Below are 24,528 nucleotides of genomic sequence, written 5' to 3'. Positions count from 1 at the left end.
CCATGTCAACGGCAACCTGGAGAGGTAGGGCAGGCGGAGCTGCGCTCATTGGCTGCGCTGATGCGAGGGGGCGGGTTTACGCCGTATCAGCGTTCCTGATTGGACAGCGCTTTCTGCCGGGGCGGGTGGATGAAATGTGATGCGCCGGTGTGATTGGTCAGCCCTGTGGGCGGGATATGAAGCCCTTAAAGTGGTGGGGAGGATGATAACGTAATCACTTCATATCTGACCGAATCCGAAGAGGATGTGGGGGATTATCTGCAACTTCATTCAGTAGCAGTCACTTGGGGAGTGAAGTACAGGACTACACATCTCATCAATATGCATATAAACAATACATACACTGTTAATTATATTATATACAATCAATAATATCTATCCATTGTGTCATTTTATAGGATTTACTGTCTGATTTTTTCTCTCCAGGATTTTGATGGATAAACCCGATATTGAAGAGTTGGAGAGAATGCTGGTAACAAGACGCAGGAGAGAACTATGAGTTGCCCTCCCCCCCCCCCCCCCCCATGCAGGGTGACACAGACAGAAGGGAGCTATGAGTCTGTCCCTCCCCCCGCAGGGTGACAGTCATACAGACGGGCTCTATGAGCCTGTCCCAAACCACCACAGAGTGACAGACAGAAGGGAGCTGTGAGTGTCCCCCCCCCCCCCCGCAGGGTGGCACAGTGACACAGACAGAAGGGAGCTATGAGTCCCTCCCCCCGCAGGGTGACACAGACAGAAGGGAGCTATGAGTCCCTCCCCCCGCAGGGTGACACAGTGACACAGACAGAAGGGAGCTATTAGTCCCTCCCCCCGCAGGGTGACACAGTGACACAGACAGCACGTGACAGCCCCAGAGCTCCAGAACACTTGTTCATTGCTTCCTTCATTTTTCCAGAATTCCCTGTCATCGGAGTAATAGTGAGCCACCGCCTGTGGTAGCATCTGCAAGTGATCAGAGTCCGTCTCACCGTCACCCCCATGTCCTCCACGTCCACTGTAAAACGTTTCCTATTTGCATACAACACAATAAGGGTTAATAAAGGGAGTGTGGAAAGTGACCTGTGACTTATTCAGTGACAAAGATACCAACCAAATGACACATTGCAATGAGTTTTCGATTGGTATGTGACTGATTGATGCCATTGTGTGTGAGATGCATTAGGATCGGTGATAGTGTTCTCTCTATCCCGCCTCTCTTTCTTTATCTAATATTTGGTTTTAATGACCAGTAATATTTATATGATTATTATTTACATAAAAAAAATTGTGTAAACGATACAAATTAAATATGGTATATAGATACTATCATAGATAAGTCCATGTTATAAAGGAAGGTATTCACAGTATTTATGAAAATAGTGAAAACGTTTTAATCAAAAAAAATTGATGTTTCAGTCACCTTTTTCAAAATAACAAGGTCCCTTTTTTATAACCGAAATATGTATTTTTTTGGGGGGTGATTTAAATCTTTTTTACTATTGGAATAAATCCATTTTTTTTACTCTCCAATTTAGTTTGTAGTTTGCACCTGGGCCCTATATATTTATATTATTTAGTGACGCCTTGTCTACTTTGTTTATACTGTATATAGCATTTGTAATTTGTCCAGCAGCTAAGCAAGATGGCTGCATAAGTTTGCAGTCCTGAGAGAACACTAATCTGGGTCCCTCCACCCCGTTAAAAGCAATACTTCCCTGAAAATCTGAGTAAATTCCCACAGTGAACACTTGCTGTCTGGTTAGTGGTAGTCCGGAGGTTCTGCACTGGATCTCGCGGCGGCTGGCGGAGCCTCGGGAGGAGAGTACCCATGGCCTGTTTGGCGCGCACATGCATTTCGGGCCTAGGCGAGTATCCCAGTATCTGTTTTGAGGGATTGTAGATGCTGGAGGTGAGGCAGACGGTGACAACGCACGAACCACAAACGAGTGCAGGGTGCTCTCCCGGACGTGGTGACCAGCGGGAATGAGGAGGCGGTAGGCTCTGTCGTTTAGGACCTACAGAGGGTCTCGGTAGCTGAACTGTGTTCGTTTCAGCTTCGGGGACCCCCTGCTTCCCGAAATTCCTTGGAAGGGGGTGCCGTTTTCTCTGCTGTTTAAATGTCACGTGGGCCAATAAGGAGCCGCAAGGGATAGTGTCACGTCATTTAAAGCTGCCATTTCGATAGCCCTCTCTGGGCTGCCACCGGCACTCGGGAAGCAGGGGGTCTCCAGAGCTGAAATGAACGCGATTCAGCTCTGGAGACCCCCAGCTTCAAACTTATTAAGAAATTAAAAATAAAGTGTCGTCCGGAGTGCCTCTTTAAAGACATGATTTCTATCCCTATTATAGGATTAGGAGATCCTTACTAATTAAACCTACCCTAGTGGGTGGTCATGCATCTCCTTGTTTGTTAGATACTATTGGGCTGCCCAAGTGAGTGATTCTTGCCCTAGGGTAATAAAGAATGGTCCGATCTAGAAGATTCTCAAGGGGGTTTCAAGTAAATTGTTTTCTGAAGGCTGTCATTATCCCTACAGACTGTGACCTCTAAAAAATAGAGGTCATGCTACTGGTTAAAGTCAGGCTGGTCACCGGCGAATGCGAGACGTCATCACCGACTACCATCCTCGAGGAGCTGTGATGACGTCTCGACATCGCCGGTGACTACCTACCAGAGGGTCGCGTTCCAGCTTGTCTCACCGTGTGGTAACAAATGTATTAATCCATACATCGCACATGTTCTATTTTCCTGATGTACGCTGAATACTTACCTTCTCGATTTAGATAAATTATCTTGATATACTTCACTATTTCGGTTGCGCTGTTGTTTTTGTTTTTGATTCATTTTGAGAATAGTTTATATACTCTTTAATAGATCATATTTTGTTAATATGTAAACCAGGATTCAGAGCACGAATAAATACAGGATTATGTGAAAATAAAAAGAACAAAATATAGTGCAATAAAGTATAAACAATTGGTGAGACTTGTATATCTTACAGGTTTCCCACTCACATTTGTTGTGAGTAAATCAGGCAGTGTGGTTATTAGGAGTGACCAACTCATATGATCCTTTAGGCACCCTCATCAATCATCCATCAGATCCAAAAGGAGGGAGGGAGGACGGGATTCCCACATAGAACAGCAACATTAGTGCAGATTGCTTTATATCAATACAAATATTAAAATACAAGTATCACACTCACAAACATAAGCCGTATCAGGCATTTAGACCACCCAGGGTCCGAGGCAGAGAAAGGCAGCAATCCCTCTCCCAGCGGTGTCCCACCATCGCATGTGTACTTCGTGGGTGAAGTCACCACCAAGGGATGTGAGGCTTCCAGCTGCAGACACTTCCCCAGCTGTAGAACACAAGAAGAGATGGGGGAGCACAATGTGAGGAAAGGTAGGTTAAACGTGTATTTTCTTTCGCTGATGATCAATGTGGTGCAAACACCTATTGAACCGTCAGTTTGAGTGATTGACTCCTTGGGTGGGAAACACACAGAGTGATATGTATAAGTGGGTGGGAAAATAAATAACTTACACGGCCTTGTGTAAGTTCTATCACATCAAGGTTTCTTTGGCTGCCGTATCTTCCTTCTGGATGCTGATTCTTCTTTCTTTCAAATCTTCTTATCTCACTGCGTCTTGGATGTTCCTCGTTGGATAAGTAGGTTCTTAACAGTAATTTGCCTTTCAAAAAGCACTCTTTCTCAATGGTGGCATAGGCCACCTCTCTGGGAAGTAGTTTTCGGCTGAGGTACACCACAGGGTGCTCTCTACCGTCGTCCCCCACTTGGCTCAACACAGCCCCAATGCCATAGTTCGAGGCATCGGTCTGTATAAGGAAATGTTTGGTATAGTCCAGGGCAGCCAGTATGGGGGCCCCAGCAAGCACAGTTTTCAGTGCCTGGAAAGCAGTTTCACAGGCAGGAGTCCAGGTGAAAAGCACAGGCAGTTGCTTCTTAGTCAAATCAGTCAGGGGTTTGGCCATGGCGCTGTACTGTGGGACAAACTTCCTATAGTACCCTGCCGTGCCCAAAAATGCCATGACCTGTTTCTTGGTTTTTGGAACAGGCCACTGAACTATGGCTTCTACCTTAGCTGGCTCTGGTTTGAGGTGCCCTCCACCCACCCTGTGCCCTAAGTTGGTTCCATGACCGGTTCGGAGTCTTTGACCCGCACGCGGCCTACCGGCTTCGCAGCTGGGGTGCGTTGCCCCTGATGGGGTCCGCCGTAACGCAGGGGTTCCGGGCAATCTGGTCTGATGTGACCAGGGCGGTTGCAGTTGTAGCACCGGAGCTCGTGCCGGAGCTCCCCCGTCTTCGGTGGACTGCTGCCCGCAGGCGGCCTCTGAGTCCATTGGGGGGTATTGGCAGACTTTCTGGCCGGTGCAGCCGCCACCGCCGCCTTGGCTACTGCTTTGGCGGTCATCAGGGTTTGGCTGGCCACATAGTCGTCTGCAAGCCTCGCCGCCTCCTGGTAAGTCTTGGGCTTCTTGTCGTACACCCGAGCCCTCACCGCCGGCGGGCACTGCTGCATGAGCTGCTCCTGAAAGATGAGGTCCAGCAGGCGTTGGTAAGTCCGTGCCTCATAGCCCTCCACCCAGCGTATCCCGTACAAAGCCATGCGGGTCATGTAGGTAACATAGGACTCCTGGGGCTGCCTCTCTTCCTGCCGGAATTTACCCCGGTAGGCTTCAGGGGTAAAACTGTACTGAAACAGTAACAGTTCTTTCAGGTGGTCATAGTCATCAGCATACTCATCTGGAAGCGCCATCATCGTCTGCTTAGCCAAGCCGGACAGTAAGGGGTCCAAACGTGCAACCCTATGCTGGGGAAGCACTTTGTACCGCCGACACTGTCTCAAAGTTTTTTAGAAAACTGTCGATCTGATCAGTACCTTCCACGAACTTGGTGAGACTGTGCTGATCCAGTTTGAGTTCATCTTGGTTGGGTTGACAGGGGGGCAATAAGCGGGTCTGTTCACTGCCATAGTGATAAACTGCAGCCGCTCCTCCGGTGTCCCTCTGTCACCCCACGCAGTAATCAGTGCCAACATTTCAGGGGTGAACGGACTGGTAGCCGCAGCAACCAGTACCCCTCCTGTTGCACTGCTCCTGGGAGGTGCACTCGTTCCCTCCCCGAGATTCCGCCGCCCCGGCACTGGGTTCCTTCCCTGATCTCCGGGTGGCTGTATAAGGGCAAGCTGAGCCGTATCCTGAGGCTCTGCAAGCCAGGCTTCATAGTCACCGATTGCGTCAACCATGTCTGCGACCTCCTGGTTCTCATAGGGCAGTCCATATTCACGGCACTTGTCCTTCAGCTGAGCTCGGGTCCTCACGTTGGATGAGCCTTCAGCCTCGCTCATGGTTCACGATCGCACCAGTGAGGTGGTGTTACAACTTGTGTTAACTGTTGCACTACTGTGTGTTCAATATCTTTAGTCCCAGGAACTCGCAATTACTCTCGAGTTCCCACTATATGACAGAGTCCCACAGAACATTGTAATATAGGTTCAGTTCAATCCCACCACTTGCCACCAGTTAATTATAGAGCTTGTCACGGTAGCTTATGACAAGATATAATGAACACCAAATATCTGGGTTGAACTGAACGAGGCTTATGACAAACTTCAGATTTAGAGTATTAATGTTCAGATATTCTTAAAAATTACATAAGAGGTCTTCTTCCCCCTGCCAAATAAAAAGAACGTCATCAATATAGCGGTGCCAGAAGACCAGGTAAGCGCCAGAGGGGTTGTATATACATATTCATCACAGATAATCATTAAGGTACAACATTCCATTGGGTAATGGTAGTCAAGATCTCAGCTTTGGTCCTGATATTAGCGTGGTTATTTTTTTAAACACATATCCCTTAATTTAATATTGGATTCATTGTAACTTTTTCTGTTGATTATTTATGCTCTAGGACAGGGGTGGCCAACTGCAGTCCTCAAGGCCCACCAACAGGTCAGGTTTTCAGGATATCCCTGTTTCAACACACACATATCCTGACTCAAAGACTGAACCACTGATTGAGTCACCTGTGCTGAAGCAGGGATATTCTTAATACCGGACCTGATGGTGGCCCTTGACGACTGAAGTTGTCCACTTTTGCACTAGGTAGATACAGTTACAAGTTTAGGGCATTTTAAATTGTTTGATTACATTGTTACACTTCTCATACATCGTATATTGTTTGTGATTTGCTGTTTCACTAGTTGTTTGGGTGTTCGCCAGGTAATGAAGGCAGGCGTTTCGGTGAATTCCGCCCCATTTGTTTAGTGGCGTCTATCACCGAGGGTATATAGGGAGAAGACGTCGCATTCATTTCGTCGTGTCTTGAGGTCCCAGGTGAGGACCGAAAGGTTGCTTCGAAAAAATGAAACACTTTGTCTTCACTGTTAAAGTCCTGTGAGTGTCAATCCTTCCAACTCTTTTATATCTATCACCTGTGTGAGCACTGGGGCCACAAGTGAACAGTAATCGCGAGTGCCCTCCAAAGATTGATATATACTGTACATTTCTCTCTATATATAACATTGTTATTAATGCAGCCAATATATTATGAAGTAGTTTTCTGGAATTTAGTGTTTTTCTCATTAATACTTTATTGGTCACTTTGTGTTTTAATTACAAATAAATACTTGAGTAGAGTGAGAGCCCCCCACCCCAGGGGAGGAGTGGATAGGGGCAGCTTTATAACAACACCCCCCATCCGAGGGGAGGAAAGGGGCTGCTTTATAATAACACCCCCCCATCAGAGGGGAGGAGAGGGGCAGCTTTATAATAACACCCCGCATCCGAGGGGAGGAGAGGGGCTGCTTTATAATAACACCCCCCATCCGAGGGGAGGAGAGGGGCAGCTTTATAATAACACCCCCCATCCGAGGGGAGGAGAGGGGCTGCTTTATAATAACACCCCCCCATCAGAGGGGAGGAGAGGGGCAGCTTTATAATAACACCCTTTCCTCTCCCAGACACATGTAAGGGGGAAGTGAGAGAGGGGGAAGGGTCTCGTTTGGGAGGGGGTCAGAAGGGAGCACGAAGTGTCAGTGGGGAGTGTGAGTCTCAGTGGGAGGGGTCAGAGGGGAGTGTGAGTTTCAGTGAGAGGGTTCAGAGGGGAGTGTGAGTCTCAGTGGGAGGGGTCAGAGGGGAGTGTGAGTCTCAGAGGTAGGGGTCAGAGGGAAGTGTGAGTCTCAGAGGTAGGGGTCAGAGGGGAGTGTGAGTCTCAGAGGGCACTGAGGGGTCAGAGGAGGGCGCAGAAGAACTTCTTTTCTCTGAAGGGGTTTTCAGAGGTGGGGACCGGGGTGATGAGAGGATCCTCACAGGCGTGCGCGTCACAGAATGTCATGAGGTCCGCAGCTGCTTTAGAAACCTGCAGTGAGAGAAAGACAGATAGAAATAGGTGGGATGAGGGAGAGAGAGAGAGAGAGACGGGGCATATGGAGTGAGAGAGACGGGGGCATATGGAGTGAGAGAGACGGAGAGAGAAGAGAGGGGGGAGCAAGTAAAAGGAGAGGAGAAGGGGGATCGAAAGAAAGGAAGAGGGAGGAGATTTGGGTCCACTTTGCGTAGCAATGTGTAGTGTTGTATAGTGTAGCCGTGTAAAGTTGTGCAGCAGTGTTTAGTGCTGTGTTAGTGTGTCATGTGTAGCAGTGTGTAGTGCTTTATAGTGTTGTGTTATATAGTGTGCACAAAAGCAGAACCAAGTCCAGCAAATCAGGATGCCCCTCTTGGGGTCCAAAGGCATTAAGGGAAACAGCAGATAGGTGCTAACACAAAAACTCAGGTCAGGAGAGAGCATAACATGAACAAGGTAGTCATGCACACCAAAAATAGATAACTAAAAAAGGTGATTTAATGACTAAAAAGAGTAATAACAGCATCCAACGTTTCGGTGCAACATGCACCTTCATCAGGGGTCCAAATAATGACACTAATACACCCTTTAAATAGTGTCCATAATGGATACCCACCACCCACCTCCCTCCTGATGAGCTGTCCAGCAGCTCTGTGCACACAGGAAACCGCGCCGATGGCTGTGACACTCCGTGGGATGACGTCATGGCGCACGACGCTCTGAGGAGGCGCTGAGTATTCCACGGAGTGCACACAGCTGCTGGCCAGCTCATCGGGAGGGAGGTGGGTGGTGGGTATCCATTATGGACACTATTTAAAGGGTGTTTGGTGCCATTGTTTGGATCCCTGATGAAGGTGCATGTTGCACCGAAACGTTGGATGCTGTTATTACTCTTAAGTCATTAAATCCCCTTTTTTAGTTATCTATTTTTGATGTGCGTTATATAGTGTAGCATTGTATAGTACTGGGTTGTGTCAGTGTTACGTAGTAGTGTATAGTGTTTTTTAGCAGCGATTAGTGTGTCTGTGTATAGTTTTGTGTATTGTAGACTTGTGTACAGTGTATATACCTTAATACGACACATAGATGCCTCAATCTTTAGCTGCTCCACCAGTTTCCTGGCCTCTCCGATACTCAGTGTGTTGTTCACTGGCGTATCTCCTTTCATTGTGCTGCCTGAGGGATGACACATTGTGTAAGAATATAAATATATCTATATATATAAAACAAATATATAATCGCCGCGCTTCTCCATGTAATTGGCCAATCCCTTCGCCAGCTGCACGCTCCGTACATGCAGAAGCGCGGCGATTATTTGTTTTACATTTTCTGTTGGGCCGATTTTAGTCCTTAGCAGCGCGCTCCTAGAGGGCAACACTACTATGGTGTAATTAATATATTTAGCCAATCACCGGCAACTGCTTATTGGGCAGCTTGTGGGAGGCCAGCCCCTCCTCTTCTAGGTATATAATCCCAAAGCAAGGTCCCTGTATTTCACTATTCACAGTACTTGCAGACATGTGAGTATCTCCACTCGTATATACCAGTTTTTAACTGCACTAGGTTATATAAGCGTATGCTTGGCTATGTTAACCCCTTCTGGGTTTATTTCACATAACACTAGTATGTATTTAGCGTAGGGACCTGCTATAATGAGACTTACCTTGACGTGGTTAGCAGGCTTAGCATTATTTGATCAAAGGATGTAAACCAAAAGTCTCCTATATCTTATAGATTTTTACAATATATATATATATATATATATATATTCCCCATTTATTGCTATCCCAAAGGGAGAAGCGCAGGGATTCTCTTTCTGTATCACACACACACACACACACTGCGAGAAAAAGTTTGTGATCCGCAGTGATAATGTCGGAAATTCCATAGTTTTTCCATGATAATCTTGTATAAAATGTAGGGGCTTATGCAGAGAGGTACTTACAGGAAAGGATTAAATCCGCCACAGGATTGGCAATTAATTTTTTCCTATGCAGGGTACTCCGGTAGCGCGGTGTGAATGAAATGGCTAATTAGGCGAGTTTCACTTGGCGTGAAACTCGCCATTTAGTGGCACGCTGTATTTGCTCACAATACAGCCAACTTTTGTTGGCGGGCAAAATTTCCCCTGAATGCGCCATTTAGTAGCTCCGATTGGCGCGTACATGCGCATCGGAGCTACTGGAATCGTGCGTGTTTCAGCATTGGCGAAATCACGCTTCTCGCCACACGTCTGGCGAATTTGAATTGGCCCGCCATGTTCTCGCCAGGACAAGTTTTTCGCCTGCGTATTTTCGCCAAAAGATGGCGCTATTTCCATTCTCTATCCTCTCTGCATAAGCCTGGTAGTCTTTTCTTAAATATCCAATAGGGTTTATATTAACCAATTCCATGTTTTTTTTAAACAAAATGATGTATGAATTAGACAAACAATGAGTAATTAAGAGTCAGGGTATGTGCAAAAGAATGGGAAACCCTGGTTGTATCAGCTAAAGTAAAGGGGATAATTAGAATCAGGTGTTTAAATAATTAGGTAGATCTTCAGTTGTGAGTTTGGGAGGCCCCACCCTATATAAAGATCAGAAACTGTGTGAGTTTGGGAGGCCCCACCCTATATAAAGATCAGAAACTGTGTGAGTTTAGGAGGCCCCACCCTATATAAAGATCAGAAACTGTGTGAGTTTAGAAGCCCCCCCCCTATATAAAGATCAGAAACTGTGTGAGTTTGGGAGGCCCCACCCTATATAAAGATCAGAAACTGTGTGATTTTGGGAGGCCCCACCCTATATAAAGATCAGAAACTGTGTGAGTTTGGGAGGCCCCACCCTATATAAAGATCAGAAACTGTGTGAGTTTGGGAGGCCCCACCATATATAAAGATCAGAAACTGTGTGAGTTTGGTCTTCACCATACAGGTGTGTGGAAACATCATGCCACGATCAAAAGAAATCTCTGAGGACCACAGAAAAGCCGTTATTGATGCTCATCAGTCTAGAAAGGGTTACAAAACCATTTTTTTAATATCTTGCATTTTATTGGTTTTTAGTGCAGTACAACGATAAAGCACACATCCATTGTTTCTTTTTAACACCAATGCCAGACAAGTTTAACATCAAGTGCAAAGAAAATCAAAAAACAAATCAAGAAGGGATAGGGAAGGAGGGGGGGGGGGGGGCAGGGGCGTGGGTCGGTTCCTCTGTCTAAGGTCACCGCTCTGTGAGTTCGTCTCGGATAAAATGAAGTTCAAGCCTGGGTGGCCACTGAGCCTCCGGTCTCGGTGGGACCCTCCCATTCCCCTGCTCACGAGAGGTTTTGAGTCTCAAAATGTCTTAAACCTGTCACTACGGTTAAACGTGAACGCATCGGAAACTATCAAAGAAGCCATATTTGGGGCTTTCTCTACCCCTGGGATTTCTGTCTGTGCCAACCAAGGCGTCCAGACTTGTAATAAATTGACACCCGTGTCATTAACTTGTCAATTTTTCCATCTGGCGCACAAACCAAATTCTGTTCCGAATCTTGGGAATTGATGGAGTTTTGTTCTGTTTCCATAATGCTGCGATCTCGCGCCTCGTAGCTGTTGCGAAATGGGCAACTAGTTGAAGTTCTACTTTAGCTAGGCCTGGGGATGGTCTATTTAGAAGGAAGTGCCGTGAGTCCAATGGAATTGTGAGGTCAAAATTCCTCTGTAGCCAATCTCTGATTTTTTTCCCATACTGGGGTGATCCGGGGGGCAGGACCTCGGCATAGGTAACAGGTCGGCGGACTGTCCACATTGTCTAGGGCACAATTTTCCTGTCAGGAAATTCGAACATTTGAGTGGGGTGAGATACCATCTCATTAATACCTTATATACGTTCTCTTTTAATCCCGTGCATACTGAACTTTTGGCCGCTGCTGTGACAATCGCCGTCCAATCGTCTGCTTTTGGAACCTCTCCCAGATCCGCCTCCCATTGTGTCATATATCCCAGTGTTTGCGTTACTTTGGGGCCAGAACCGGTCACTTCTCTATACATTTGCGATGTGAGTCCACAGGTGTCAGTCTCAATAAGACGGAGCTTTTCGAATGTAGTCAGTGGGGGGCGGGGATTGTGTTTATTGCAAAATGCTCTGATCTGGAGGTATCTATACAATTCGGAGTGGGGGATATCTTTATCCGATTTCATTTGTTCGAATGATTCATCTCATTGTTACCCACCAGGTCTCTCAGTCTATTTAAACCTTTTTGTTTCCAGATTGAAAAATCCGCACTAGTCATACCAGGAGATAAGTCTGGATTGTCCCATACAGGGATCATCAATGAGTTTTTAGTGGTCAAAGCGCATTTGAATTTGGAGGCCTCCCAAATTGACAAAGAGTTGGTCATAGAGGATAGCAGCGACTTTATAGCCTTCCGTGCTATTTTGGGCTCCAGATTAGGTTGTTTAGCTCTACTTGTGAGCAAACTTCTCTCTCCAATGCCACCCATCTCTTCAATTCTGGGTCAGTTTGCCATTGGGAAATTTGACATAATTGTGCTGCTTTGTAATATGATAACAGGCAAGGTAAAAAAACATTTCTAAGGATGTGGGGCTCCACCAATCCACTGTCAGACAGAAAGTCTACAAATGGAGAGTTCAAGATCAGTCACTCTACCCAGGAGCAGTCGTCCTACCAAAATCTCTCCAAGAATCAACCAGCAAATCATCCAGGAAGTCACAAAGAACCCCATAGTAACATCCAAGGAACTGCAGGCCTCTCTCGCCTTGGCTACTGTGAGTGTTCATGACTCAACTATCAGAAAAAGACTGAACAAGAATGGTGTTCATGGAAGGATAGCCAGGAGGAAGCCACTGCTCTCTAAAAAGAACATTGCTGCCGTCTGAAGTTCGCCAAAGACCACATAGATCAGGGGTGTGCAAACTCCTGTTGCTGTGCTCCCCTGCCTCCACTCCCCCGGTGCTCGCGTCCCCTGACCTTCCTGTCGGAGTCAAATGACGCTGTGGGGTCATGTGACGCTGCGTTGCCATGGCATGATCTGAACCCGGCTGAACCTCGGTAAGTTCAGTTTCAGAGGCCTCATATAATCCTCCAGCACTTCATTTAAATGCCTTGGGGAAGAGCGCGGGGCCTCTAAAAAAAAATCCTGGGCCCCCCAGTTTGCGCACCCCTGACATAGATGTTCCACAAGACTTCTGGGACAATGTTCTCTGGATAAACGAGTCAAAGGTAGAACTTTTTGGGCCCAATGACAAACGTTATGTTTTGCAAAAAACAAAACACTGCGTTCGAACAGAAGAACCTCATCCTAAGCATGGTGGTGGGAGTGTGATGGTTTGGTGCTGCTTTGCTGCCTCAGGACTTGTATGGCTTGCCATCATTGACACAACCATGAATTCTGCATTGTATCAGAAGATTCTAGAGGAGAATGTCAGGCCATCCGTCCGTGAGCTGAAGCTGAAGCGAAAGTGGCTCATGCAGCAAGACAATGATCCTAAACATATAAGCAGATCTACAAAGAATGGCTGCAGAAGAAGAAATTCCATGTTTTAGACTGGCCTAGTCAAAGTCCGGACCTAAACCCCATGGAAATGTTGTGGCAGGACCTGAAGTGAGCTGTCCATGCAAGGAAGCTCTGAAATGTCACTGAGCTGAAGCAGTTCTGTAAGGAGGAATGGGCCCAAATTCCTCAGACCCGATGTGAGAGACTGACCAGCACTTACTTCCTGTAACAGGGACGTATCCCTATTTAAATAAAGCAGCCTTAGGGCTCTTAATCCTCGGACATGGTCAAAAAGACTGTGCTGAGGCGCTGAGGGGAAACATTATCCCTATCAGAGCGGCTTTAGACGGCGCTTCCGCACGCTCCCGCAGGCGTGCGGAGGCGTGTGGAATTTCAGCCGACAGACCAATTTTAGTTTTCCCGCTGAGGGAAGCACAGGGCCGGTCAGGTGACTGCCAGAAGCCAATGGCAGTCCGTGACGTCGGCACTGTGACATGGCGCGCTAGCCCCGACTCCCGCTCCGCCTCCCGAAAGTCTCCAACCCGGCACACAAGCGCGCTCGCTGGCGCTCATGCAGGGACAAGAAAGGAGAGCATGAGCGTCAGCGCTGCCCAGCGCTCTTCCCTGCACCATGTCCCAGGCCTTAGGCTGAGTCCCTGCTGGCGCTGAGCGCGCTCATGCTGGGAGAGCGCTCCAAGAATGAGTGCCAGGTGTCCTGCTTGTACGCGCGCGAGGGGGGGCATTGAGCGCACTGGAAAGTTAGATTTTTTTGTTTACCCGAGTGCTGGTGAGCGTGTGTGCCCGTGCATGAGTGCGTGCGCACCGCGTGAGCGGGGACTTACATATATCTATATATGTAAGTGTAGCCCCCCGTAAACAGCTCAGGCTATACCTATCTTCCTTCTACTGTGGTAAGTCCTGTTAGGATCAGGCGCCTGTAATCATCATGGGTTTCCCCCCTTCATAGCCCTAACCTGAGTGGTAGACACAGGCCTGGACTCTGCTGCAGGCGTGAGCAAGAGGGAGGTTCTGCTGACACCAGGATGGGAGGGGCTAGCTCTATATTTAGCAGCCCACTCCGGAGAGTGAGGAGTTGTTCTTCGTCCTTGCTGTGTGCCATGTTCCTCTCTGATTGATGGTTCTTCAATAGAGAGAGTAGCTTAAGAAGAGTTCGAGTGAGCAGTGAGACCAAGAGTCTCGAGCTGCTGAGTATTAGGCCGTGAGCCACGAAGCCTGCGGAACGGTCCGAGGAGTATCAGGAGGCTACGGGCTCCCCGGCGCAGCGTGCCGGAAGAGAGCAAGAGGAACTGAACCGATCAGCGTCTATAAGTAGAGCTGATAGAATCATAGACTGGTGGACCAATGCCCTCACCCCACTGCCAGGGGTGATGGGGAGAGAATTCAAGACCCACCTCGAGGCTAACCTCGGGGGTGGGCCACGGGGTGTTGCAGCCCTAGCTCAGACCATCCTGTCGGCCGAGTGACTTGGAGGGAAGGAGAGGAGGAGGTCGTGGGAGTTGAGCAGGTTGTACCTGGCACTGGCGATTGTATTGTGGCTGCTGGAAGCCTTATCGTTGGGATATCGTTGCTCTGTCAAATAAAGAGACTGTTCTGCACCCGTAAAGACTGTGTGTGATTTGGAGAGTATAACCCTGGGACCCGAGGGGTTCTTCTATACCGGTCCTGTCCCATTACCCTGGGAGTATACAAGATGGAGGCGCTGCACCACTAAGATAATATGGAGGCTATCACCCCAGAGGCCCGGTCCTGGCTCCCCCACAACATTGTTCCTCACAGGTACAAACCACACCGCCTGTAACCAGCCCCCATGCACACTCCCGTAGAGACTGGGGGTGGGGGGGAAACAGGGTTACATTTGGAGGCGCTGCTGAGAGATGAATATCTATCAGAACAGGACCGGCTTATAGCGAGGCGGAACAGACAGACTAAGATGCACTCTCCCGGCAAGTGATTTTAAGCAGGTAGTGTGAGGCAACTGGGGGGCGGGAACCAATCCAGGGACCATGGCCCAGGTCCGCGTTACGGTGGGGTGGATAGTAGAGCTGATCAAGTCCCTTGAGGCGGGTAGCGTGAGTCACTGGGGGGGTCAGCCTGTTAACCAGACCAGGGACCATAGCCCAGGGCCCCGCTATAGCGGCCAAAAGCAGGAGACGCCCGTACCTAGACAAGAGGTATCTTAGCTATCACCTGCACCACTGAGCACTTGCAAGTAGATATAGGCAGTACAGTGTATAGGAGAGGAGTTCCGTTGAGCCTGGGGTACCAGCCACCTCAATTTAGTGGGTCACATACAGTATGAAGATGCAGAATCCACTGTTGGAGGGAAAACATGGTCTAGGTACGAGATACCCGTTAGACATGGGGAGTAGGGCACAGGTACATTTGGAGGGAGTATCCAAGATGGCTGCCATCCCCACATGTGCTTCGCGGAGAAGCGAGCTAAAATGGCGGTTCCCGCCGAGCCTGGAGCAAGCACGTGAGGTTTGCAAAAGGACTGTGAGACAGTTGTGGCGGGAAATGTGCAGGAGTCTGGCGCCAAACCCAGATTCCTTGCAGGAGGAGCTGAGTGGCGCGAAAGCCGACAGGCCACGTCATGCTGACAAGGAAACGACCCCGCCTCTGGATTCCACCAGAGGGAGGGGGTCCACCCAGAGCCAATCAGGAAGGTTCTCCCCCGCGAAGGGAGGGACCGGAGACCTGAGCGAGGAGCGTGACTTTTGTCTGGCATTCAAGGAGCAAGGAGCTAGAAACTTGTGTTGTCTTCCCTCTGAACGAATTATGTCAGAAGTAAACACCTCTATTCACCAAGTACCTGGAGGCCTACTGGTCGTGGCCGTAGCGGAGCAGGAATATGTTCGGTGCTTGTGTGTGCACTGCGGACTGCCCGGCGCGGTACCGAGTACCAAGGCCCGATGTGCCAAGTATGGCACGTTTTACTTGTGGCCAACCGAGCCACGGGATTTGTTCGGCACGCCACAGGGTGCCTCTCCAGAAATTTTGACGGAGGTGGCGGACGACAAAGAAAAGACTGCCCTGGGTCCCCGTTATACCATATCGGGAGGAACCAAGGCTCAGCTAGTTATTGAACTCAGCAAGCTGGCCACCCAGACAAGCACGACCGCAGTGGAGGTGCACAAGCGAGGACATTTTGTACCTATATCCACTCGTTGTATCACTGAAGAGCCAGGTGACTCCCCAGCGGAGGAACCGATCGTGATTTCTTCAGAGGAGGAAGAGATGGGTGTGACATCGGTGGCGATGCGCCTACCGGCGAACCACCCCAAAGGCATCAAAAGAGAACAGACAAGTCCGGGGACCATCCGACGGCGAACACTGGTGCGGCCGGAGGCCCGTACGAGTCCCACCGCCGTGGTGACTCCCAGTGCAACGGAGACGGAGACCGAGACGATCCTAGCAGAACCAGATGTCATCAAAAAGCAGCGGAGTGGTAAGGAGACCCCACCACCCCCTTACTCCGCCAGGCACAGACCGCACTCACGGTGAACGAGAAAGAGAGGCTTGAGGCCTACTTGTTCGATCGTGTACCGGAGGTGTCACCGCCGCCCCCGCCGGTCCTCGACGCACGGCCGGTGCGTGACCCTGGGGCGGATGGGAGCTCTGCAGGCGATTCGGATAACATCAGCTCCGGTTCCACTGAAAGAAAGACCAGTCCTGGGGGAATGTTCTCCTCGCAACAGAGAGCCTTTACCATGGCCAGGCCTATTCTACAGTCGAGGTCCATCTCGAGAGACCCAAAGCCTGAGGGGGAGTGCCGCTAAGAAAAAGTTAATTGGGCGGGGTGTTACCCGTTTGCTGGACAATGTTCTGGACGTTTCTCCTATCCCGGCCCTTAGCCCCCCTGCCCCGGCCACTGCCCCGTCACGAGTGGTGCCACCGGGACCTACCAGGGATAAATTATGTAAATCCCCCAAATACGCTAATGACTTGTGGGATTGGGAGTTGAGTGCGGAGGGCTCTGAAGGAGAGATACCGTATTCAAGCGTAATACCTGTGCCTAACCCTGTACCGTTTTGTCCTACAGCTAGAGGGAAAGCCTGTGGGTCACCTACTCCAGCAGAGGCTGGGTCTACTAGTCAAGTGTTGTCCAAGATGAACCCCACAAGGTATTATAATGCCAAGGGACGGAGAGACTGCTCGCGATCTACTGATGCGGGTACCTCCGGTGTATCATCACAGGTAGATTCTGATGTAGAACGCACTAGTCAGGCCGCTGAGTACGAACACCGCGATAAATGGTGGGCGCCTTTGTTCACCGGTTACCACGAAGGGATGGATTGTACGCGATTCTTGTTGATTAAGAACGATGTAGTAGACCATTGGTGGGCGGCTGGTTCGTTCACTCCGCAGGAGATGGGGGATGAGTTAGATCACCGGTTGAGGGAGATAGAACAGAAACGTATTGTACCTCAAGGCCCCGGTATATTGTATGACGAAGTAGCCCCCGAGGAGCCATTGTTTTGGGTACTGCCAAGCAGGGCAGGGCATCGTACGCTTACCAAGCTAAGTCGAGCTGACCGAGCCATAGTCGCTAGATACCGTCAGTCACACGGTTATGAATATCCCTACGTGCCGGAGCCCATCATGAGAGAGATTGAAGATAACCGAGACAGTTGGCTTAGGGAGGCAGTTCAGGAGTACCTGCGGACCAAGTACGGTCGGGCGGGGTATCACAATGAGGATAAGATTAGTGAGCTAGTGCGTATATGGAGCATCGGCAGGTGTATTTACATGCATGGTGTCACATACAGGCCTGAGCATGGGCCGGTTCAGTCATTCGCGGTGACTGTCACTGACCACAATGGACGACGGGTAAGGAAGCCTGATCCAAGGCACTATCTGTAGGGTTCTCCATGTTGGGAGTACCCGGATTGTACTTACAATTACTACCTCATTATGCATGTATTATATTGTTATGTGTGCTGTTTCCCAGGTGGTTCGCCGCAGGATGGTACTGCTAAAGATAGGTCCAAGTGGGGACCATTGGATTCCACCATAGGGAGAGTGTAGCCCCCTGTAAACAGCTCCCCGGCGCAGCATGCTGGTTGAGAGCGAGAGGAACCAAACCGATCAGCGTCTATAAGTAGAGCTGATAGAATCATAGACTGGTGGACCAATGCCCTCACCCCGCTGCCAGGGGTGATGGGGAGAGAATTCAAGACCCACCTCGAGGCTAACCTCGGGGGTGGGCCACGGGGTGTTGCAGCCCTAGCTCAGACCATCCTGTCGGCCGAGTGACTTGGAGGGAAGGAGAGGAGGAGGTCGTGGGAGTTGAGCGGGTTGTACCTCGCACCGGCGATTGTATTGTGGCTGCTGGAAGCCTTACCGTTGGGATATCGTTGCTCTGTCAAATAAAGAGACTGTTCTGCACCCGTAAAGACTGTGTGTGATTTGGAGAGTATAACCCTGGGACCCGAGGGGTTCTTCTATACCGGTCCTGTCCCATTACCCTGGGAGTATAGAAGATGGAGGCGCTGCACCACTAAGATAATATGGAGACTATCACCCCAGAAGCCCGGTCCTGGCTCCCCCACAACATCGCGGGAAGCTCAGGCCCTCCTGTTCCTCACAGGTACGCACCACACCGCCTGTAACCAGCCCCCATGCACCCCTCACACTCCCGTAGAGACTGGGGGGGGAAACAGGGTTACATAAGTAACCGCGGCAAGCGCCACCCGCTCAGCGCTAGCGAGGACGCAGCCTTACACTGGAAATGCACAGCTGAAGTTATTGCTGCTCAATGGGGCGCAATCAGGTACTGAATCTCACACGCGGATATTGAATGTTTAATCACTTGTGGATAAGTAAATGTTGAAAAAGTATCATGTTTGCGTGTCATTTGTTTGATCAGGTTATCTTTATCTATTATTAGGACTTAGATTAAGATCTAATAACATTTTAGGTTTGAAATATGTGAAAATCCTAAGGGGTTCACAAACTTTCTCTCTCCACTGTACACACACACACACACACACACACACACACACACACACACACACACACACACACACACACACACACACACACACACACACACACACACACACACTTCAGCAGGGCACTGGGAGGAATAGAGTTAAATGCTTTGGTGCCGGTCAGCGTAGGTAAATATAGCAAAGCGACAGGACGGCACTCAGAGAACTTGGATTAAAAAGATGATAAAATATATTTATTAATACATGTATTAGTACATATGGTCATCTTTTATGATCCAAGTCCTGTGAATGCTGTCACTTCACTTTGGTGTGTGTGTGTTTCTTTGACACAAGAAGTGATCAGCAATTGATTCGCTGCACATGACATCCTAGTGTGCAGATAAAAAGAATTAAAGAGCCGCGAGACTGATGGCAGAAAGTTTCAACGCGAGATGAAAAGTCGCTCCCGCGGCCTCGAAATGCGCGGGGAACTTTAACAAACAATTCTGAAAAAACAATCAAGCCAGCAGATGACACAAAGCAATTATTGAGAGAATGACAAGAAATGGAGCAATCTCAGGGCGCGAGAATACACACTGAATATGCAGAGTGTACCTGTATCCGCAAGCGCGCCACTGAATATGCAGAGTGAACCTGTATCCGCAAGCGCGCCACTGAATATGCAGAGTGTACCTGTATCCGCAAGCGCGCCACTGAATATGCAGAGTGTACCTGTATTCGCAAGCGCGCCACTGAATATGCAGAGTGTACCTGTATCCGCAAGCGCGCCACTGAATATGCAGAGTGTACCTGTATCCGCAAGCGCGCCACTGAATATGCAGAGTGTACCTGTATTCGCAAGCGCGCCACTGAATATGCAGAGTGTACCTGTATCCGCAAGCGCGCAACTGAATATGCAGAGTGAACCTGTATCCGCAAGCGCGCCACTGAATATGCAGAGTGTACCTGTATCCGCAAGCGCGCAACTGAATATGCAGAGTGTACCTGTATCCGCAAGCGCGCAACTGAAGATGCCAGAAAATGTTACTATGATATGGTGAAAAAGACTATTGAAGACTACAAAAGCTTTAGGCCTCGGCCAGGGTGGCGCTGAGCGTGCGCTCACGCTGGACACGTTGCGACAATTCACGTGTCCTGCGTGAGCGGGCGGGCGCGCCTGCTTGGCGCTCAGCCGCTTGCTGAGCAAGCCAAATTGATTTTGCTGCTCGCAAGCGCGTCACGTGAGCGGTTTGCCCAATGAGGGCGAACAAGCTCCGTGACGTCGGGGCCGCTCCCCCAGACGCGCACGCACCTAGCCGGCCAGGAAAAGCACGGCCGAGCGGGGCGCAGCGCCCGGAGCGCCAGCGCGCCTGTTCCCTACCTGGACGAGGCCTAAAGAGGCAGTCCAAGCAGCTTAAACATCATTTTTTTTTTTTATGTGTTTTAATATTTACCTTTATGCCCGGGCCTTGGGCGGCAAAAATGTCCACCCCACATGTATTTGCCGCACTCTCAGGCCTATGGGGCCTAATGGGAGATCACTGACATGTCCTGCCGCCTCCTTGTGCCGCCCTCCTGCTCCTTTGGAATCCCAGCATCAAAAGATGCAGCGGACGCCTCAATGTGATGTCACAGGGCGTCTCGTTGCCATGGCAAGGTGATGTGATGATGTTGCGTTACCATGGCAGCCCGACGCTGTGCGCCATCACGTTGATGACGTCCGCGGCGTCATTTAACGCTGGGATTCCCCAGGAGATGTAGGGCGGCAGCAAGGAGGCGGCAGGACATATGTCAGTGAATAGGGGCGGACGATTTTCAAATCCGCCTCTGGGTTCACTAAATGGCTGCCTTTTAGTTTCAAATCAATCCTTCAGTCCGTGTAACTCAGCAGCTACAATGTATTCTTATATTACTAAGGTAACATTATCTATTATTACAGTTTGCAGCTCAAACTGCTGGGAATATTGGCAACAAATGATCACAAACAGGAACGTGTTACAAAGATCTTGCACTGCTGGGGAAGCGTGCTAAAAACCTGCTGTACAAATCAGTGTATTAAAAAACTCATTAAAATAGGCATTAAGAGTTGAATTTTAAAATTAAAAAAAAAAGGATGGATTGCAGGGGGCGAAACGGGGACTTATTGAGAACAAGCAAATAATCGCACTCAAACAAGACAACAGTCAACAATAAAAGATTGCACTTATCAAAAAGATAGCTGAGGAATTCTGCATGAAATTGTACAATAATACAGGGCATAATTCAGCTGGGGAAGTGTAAGAAGAAAGCACCAGTGATGTACCACGCGTCCTTCCAGAAGAAGTGGCAAGACACAAAGAATGGGAACGTCCCCAGAGCGGATGGAATTACAGCTGAATGCTTAAAGGAGGCTCGGTAAGAAGTAGAGGAGATCCTTGCAAAACTCTTGACATGCCGCCTGAAGAACATGCAAACTCTAGGACAATGGATCAATGCCATCGTTATCCTCCACAAGAGAGGAGACAAAGCCCTCAAGGACTACAGTTTACTTCCAAGCACTTAGCATTTTTTTAAAGAAGATTCTTACTAATGAGCTGCTACAGACCCTGGACTTCATCCCCAGCCTTGAGAACAAGCGAGACACAACACAGTGGACAACATCTAAATAGGACAAGAAGGAATTTTACCAAAGTAATGCATATAATCTACCAGTCAGTTTAGGATTAATTGATTACAAAAAAAGCATGTCATTCTGTTTACACCTCAGCTGTTTTAAATGCATTAAGAAGACAAAGTGTTGTACATTGATACTATAAGGAACATTTATGCGAATGCTATGTCCACCGAGAAGGTGGTCCCCCATATGAGTCTTAGCGAGACCAAAGTGATGTTCAACAAATGTGTCAATTTGACAAAGATCAATATAAATGGAATAGAACTAGAAGAAGTCGAATTCTATGTCTACCTTGCCCATCAAATAACAATAGATGGGAAATCAATAGGAGAATGAAGATGGGATGGAGAACATTTAGAAGAAACAAGACAAAGTTCCAAGGGAACCTATCACTGTGCCTCAAAAGGAAAGTGTTCGACCAGCGTATTCTGCCCGGTGCTCACGTACGGATGTGAAACTGGGACCCTAAATGTGAACATAATTCAGAAGCTTGAGACAACTTGAAGTATGGAGAGATGCATGCTGGGTATTACCCAAAGAGACAGGAAGCAAGTGAATGGATTTGGAAGCAAACAAAAGTCTGTGACATCATCACACGGGTGAAGAAATGAAAATGGCGGAGGGCCGGACATATTGCAAGAAGAAATGACCATCGTTTGACCAAGAGGGGGCCATGAGCCCCCAGTCCTGCTTGTAGCCTACTCTTTGTTTGTCACAAAAAGCAGCCGTCTCACTGGCTGCAAGTTTAAATCCTCCTAGTGTTCCTGATTGGCTAGAATAGGGATTGTGGGCGGCATGGTGTGGCGCCTGAACACACCTCTACTCCGATTGGCCCAAAGTTTAAGACCCTTCTATCCTTGCTGAAGCTTTTGTATATATACCACTACCCTATAGTGTACACTACCACTACTCCTTGTAGCAATCCTCACCTTACAGCACCCTGACCCGCGGAACATAGAACTTTGCCCCTTCCATGCAACCAAGTGATGCACCAGGAATTTCCCTCCGTCCAGCACAAACTTAACACCCTTGCCTGGAGACGCCCAATTTAGGGAGGCTATCTTCCGTGTTAGCATCTGATGTTTACCCTATTGTGTACGTTTATATTAAACCCATTCGTTTAGTAGCTCTCTCGTCTGGCTGATTGCTAGCTCATTTTCTCAGTGCGATACCAACTATATCTAGTATGTATAGATACATATAATACATGTTCTCTCTCTCTCTGCATTCTCTCTCTCTCTCTGTGTATATATATATATATATATATATATATATATATATATATATATATATATCCTTTCTCTATAATACATTAATTGCCTCTCTATATCTCTATATATATTCTCTCTTTCAAAACAATACATGCATTCTCTCTAAGAATATATTGAGAGAATGCAAGTATTACAAATAGAGAGAATACATGTATATTTTATATACACACACACACACACACACACACACACACACACACACACACACACACACACACACATAAAGAGAGATAATGCATGTACTGTGCATGTATACAGTATGTATATATATGAGAGGGAGGGAAAATTAATGTATTATAGAGAGGATATATACATATAAAGAGAGAGGTAGTGTGTGTGTGTATATATATATATATATATATATATATATATATATATATATTATAGAGAGAGTTTTTTGTATGGCTCCAACATGTTCCGCAGCGCAGTACAATATGTGAGAGACGATAATAACATAGTATGATAATAGAGCACATATATATTGCTACATATAGGATGTATAATGCATGTATTGTGCGGAGAATGAATGATTGACTGATATATATATAAAATATATATATATACTCACACAAAATAAATTAATTATTTTTATATATATAGTACATGTACTGTATTATCTATCACTCGCTCTCTCTCTCTCCCTCTAGTACATGCATGATTTCTCTATATACATATGTATAGTACATGCATTATCTTTCTCTCTCTGTATATGATACATGCATATTGTCCCTTACATATATTTATATAATAGATGCCTTCTCTGTAAGGATGGGTTTAGAAAGAAGCAGGAGGGAGGGGCAGTCTGTGTCAGACCCTCAGAGGGGACATGAGAACACACACAGGGGGTGAGGTATGAAGTATACAGGGGGTCACATTATATACACGGCATATCCACATTGCCCCCCTCCTCTGCATGGGATGCTGTCCCTGCTGGTACCCACCTGTCTTTCTGCCTGGTGATGGGGTGATGGAGGATGCTGCTCACACTGTCTCACTGCAGATATATCCACACATGCACACACACACCCTGCAACAAAGAGACAGGGAGGGAGGAGAGAGGGAGGAGGGTAGAGGGAGGGAGGAGAGAAGAGGACAGAGAGAGAGAGGGAGGTGAGAGAAGAGGACAGAGAGAGAGAGAGAGAGAGAGAGAGAGAGAGAGAGAGAGAGAGAGAGAGAGAGAGAGAGAGAGAGAGAGAGAGAGAGAGAGAGAGAGAGAGAGAGAGAGAGAGAGAGAGAGAGAGAGAGAGAGAGGTGAGAGAAAAGGACAGAGAGAGGGAGGGAGGAGAGAGGGAGGAGGATAGAGGGAGGAGGATAGAGGGAGGGAGGAGAGAAAAGGACAGACAGAGAGAGAGGGAGGTGAGAGAAGAGGACAGAGAGAGAGAGGGAGGTGAGAGAAAAGGACAGAGAGAGGGAGGGAGGAGAGAAAAGGACACAGAGAGGGAGGGAGGTGAGAGAAAGGGACAGAGAGAGGGAGGGAGGGAGGTGAGAGAACGGAACAGAGAGAGGAGGGGGAGAAAGGAGTGATATATTGAAAATGGAAGGAGGAGATAACTATGGGATAATTGGGGTGATAAAGAGGGAAGGAGTGAAAGATGCTTAAGGAGAGACACAGAGAGAGAAAAACATGGAGGGAGAAAGAGGGGGGAAAATATGGGGAGGGGAGACAGAGAGGAAAAAAAGCACAGGGGAGGGGGAGACAGCGAGGGAGGAAAGCATAGGGAGGGGGAGACAGTGAGGGAGGAAAGTATGGGGGAGAGGGATACAGTGAGGGGGGTAAGCATGAGGGAGGGAAGCATGAGGAGGGGGAGACAGAG

At 48.3% G+C, this 24,528-nt stretch overlaps 1 protein-coding gene across 1 annotated transcript; it reads right to left on the bottom strand.

The window, feature by feature from the left end:
• Nucleotides 1-6,582: 6,582 nt before the first annotated feature.
• GNG3 (G protein subunit gamma 3) lies at nucleotides 6,583-23,858 on the bottom strand. The gene is made up of 3 exons (XM_075570053.1): nucleotides 23,656-23,858; nucleotides 8,422-8,528; nucleotides 6,583-7,367 (listed from the first exon to the last, which is right to left on the bottom strand). The coding sequence occupies exons 2-3, from the start codon at nucleotides 8,518-8,520 to the stop codon at nucleotides 7,239-7,241; spliced, it is 228 nt and encodes a 75-aa protein (XP_075426168.1). The 5' UTR covers nucleotides 8,521-8,528; nucleotides 23,656-23,858; the 3' UTR covers nucleotides 6,583-7,238.
• Nucleotides 23,859-24,528: the final 670 nt, after the last annotated feature.

The sequence above is a fragment of the Ascaphus truei genome, chromosome 14 (genome assembly GCF_040206685.1).
Source record: "Ascaphus truei isolate aAscTru1 chromosome 14, aAscTru1.hap1, whole genome shotgun sequence".
NCBI classification, from domain to species: Eukaryota; Metazoa; Chordata; class Amphibia; order Anura; family Ascaphidae; genus Ascaphus; species Ascaphus truei.
The sequence above is the reverse complement of the archived record's forward strand: the minus strand, read 5'-3'. Positions and strand labels throughout refer to the sequence as shown.

What these genes read in the sequence shown, in the direction of transcription:
- GNG3 (XM_075570053.1), bottom strand. Translation starts at nt 8,520, where the DNA reads ATGAAAGGAGATACGCCAGTGAACAACACACTGAGTATCGGAGAGGCC. An exon ending in CATCTATGTGTCGTATTAAG is followed by an intron (nt 7,368 to 8,421) that starts GTATATACACTG and finishes CTCTCACTGCAG; the next exon opens with GTTTCTAAAGCAGCTGCGGA.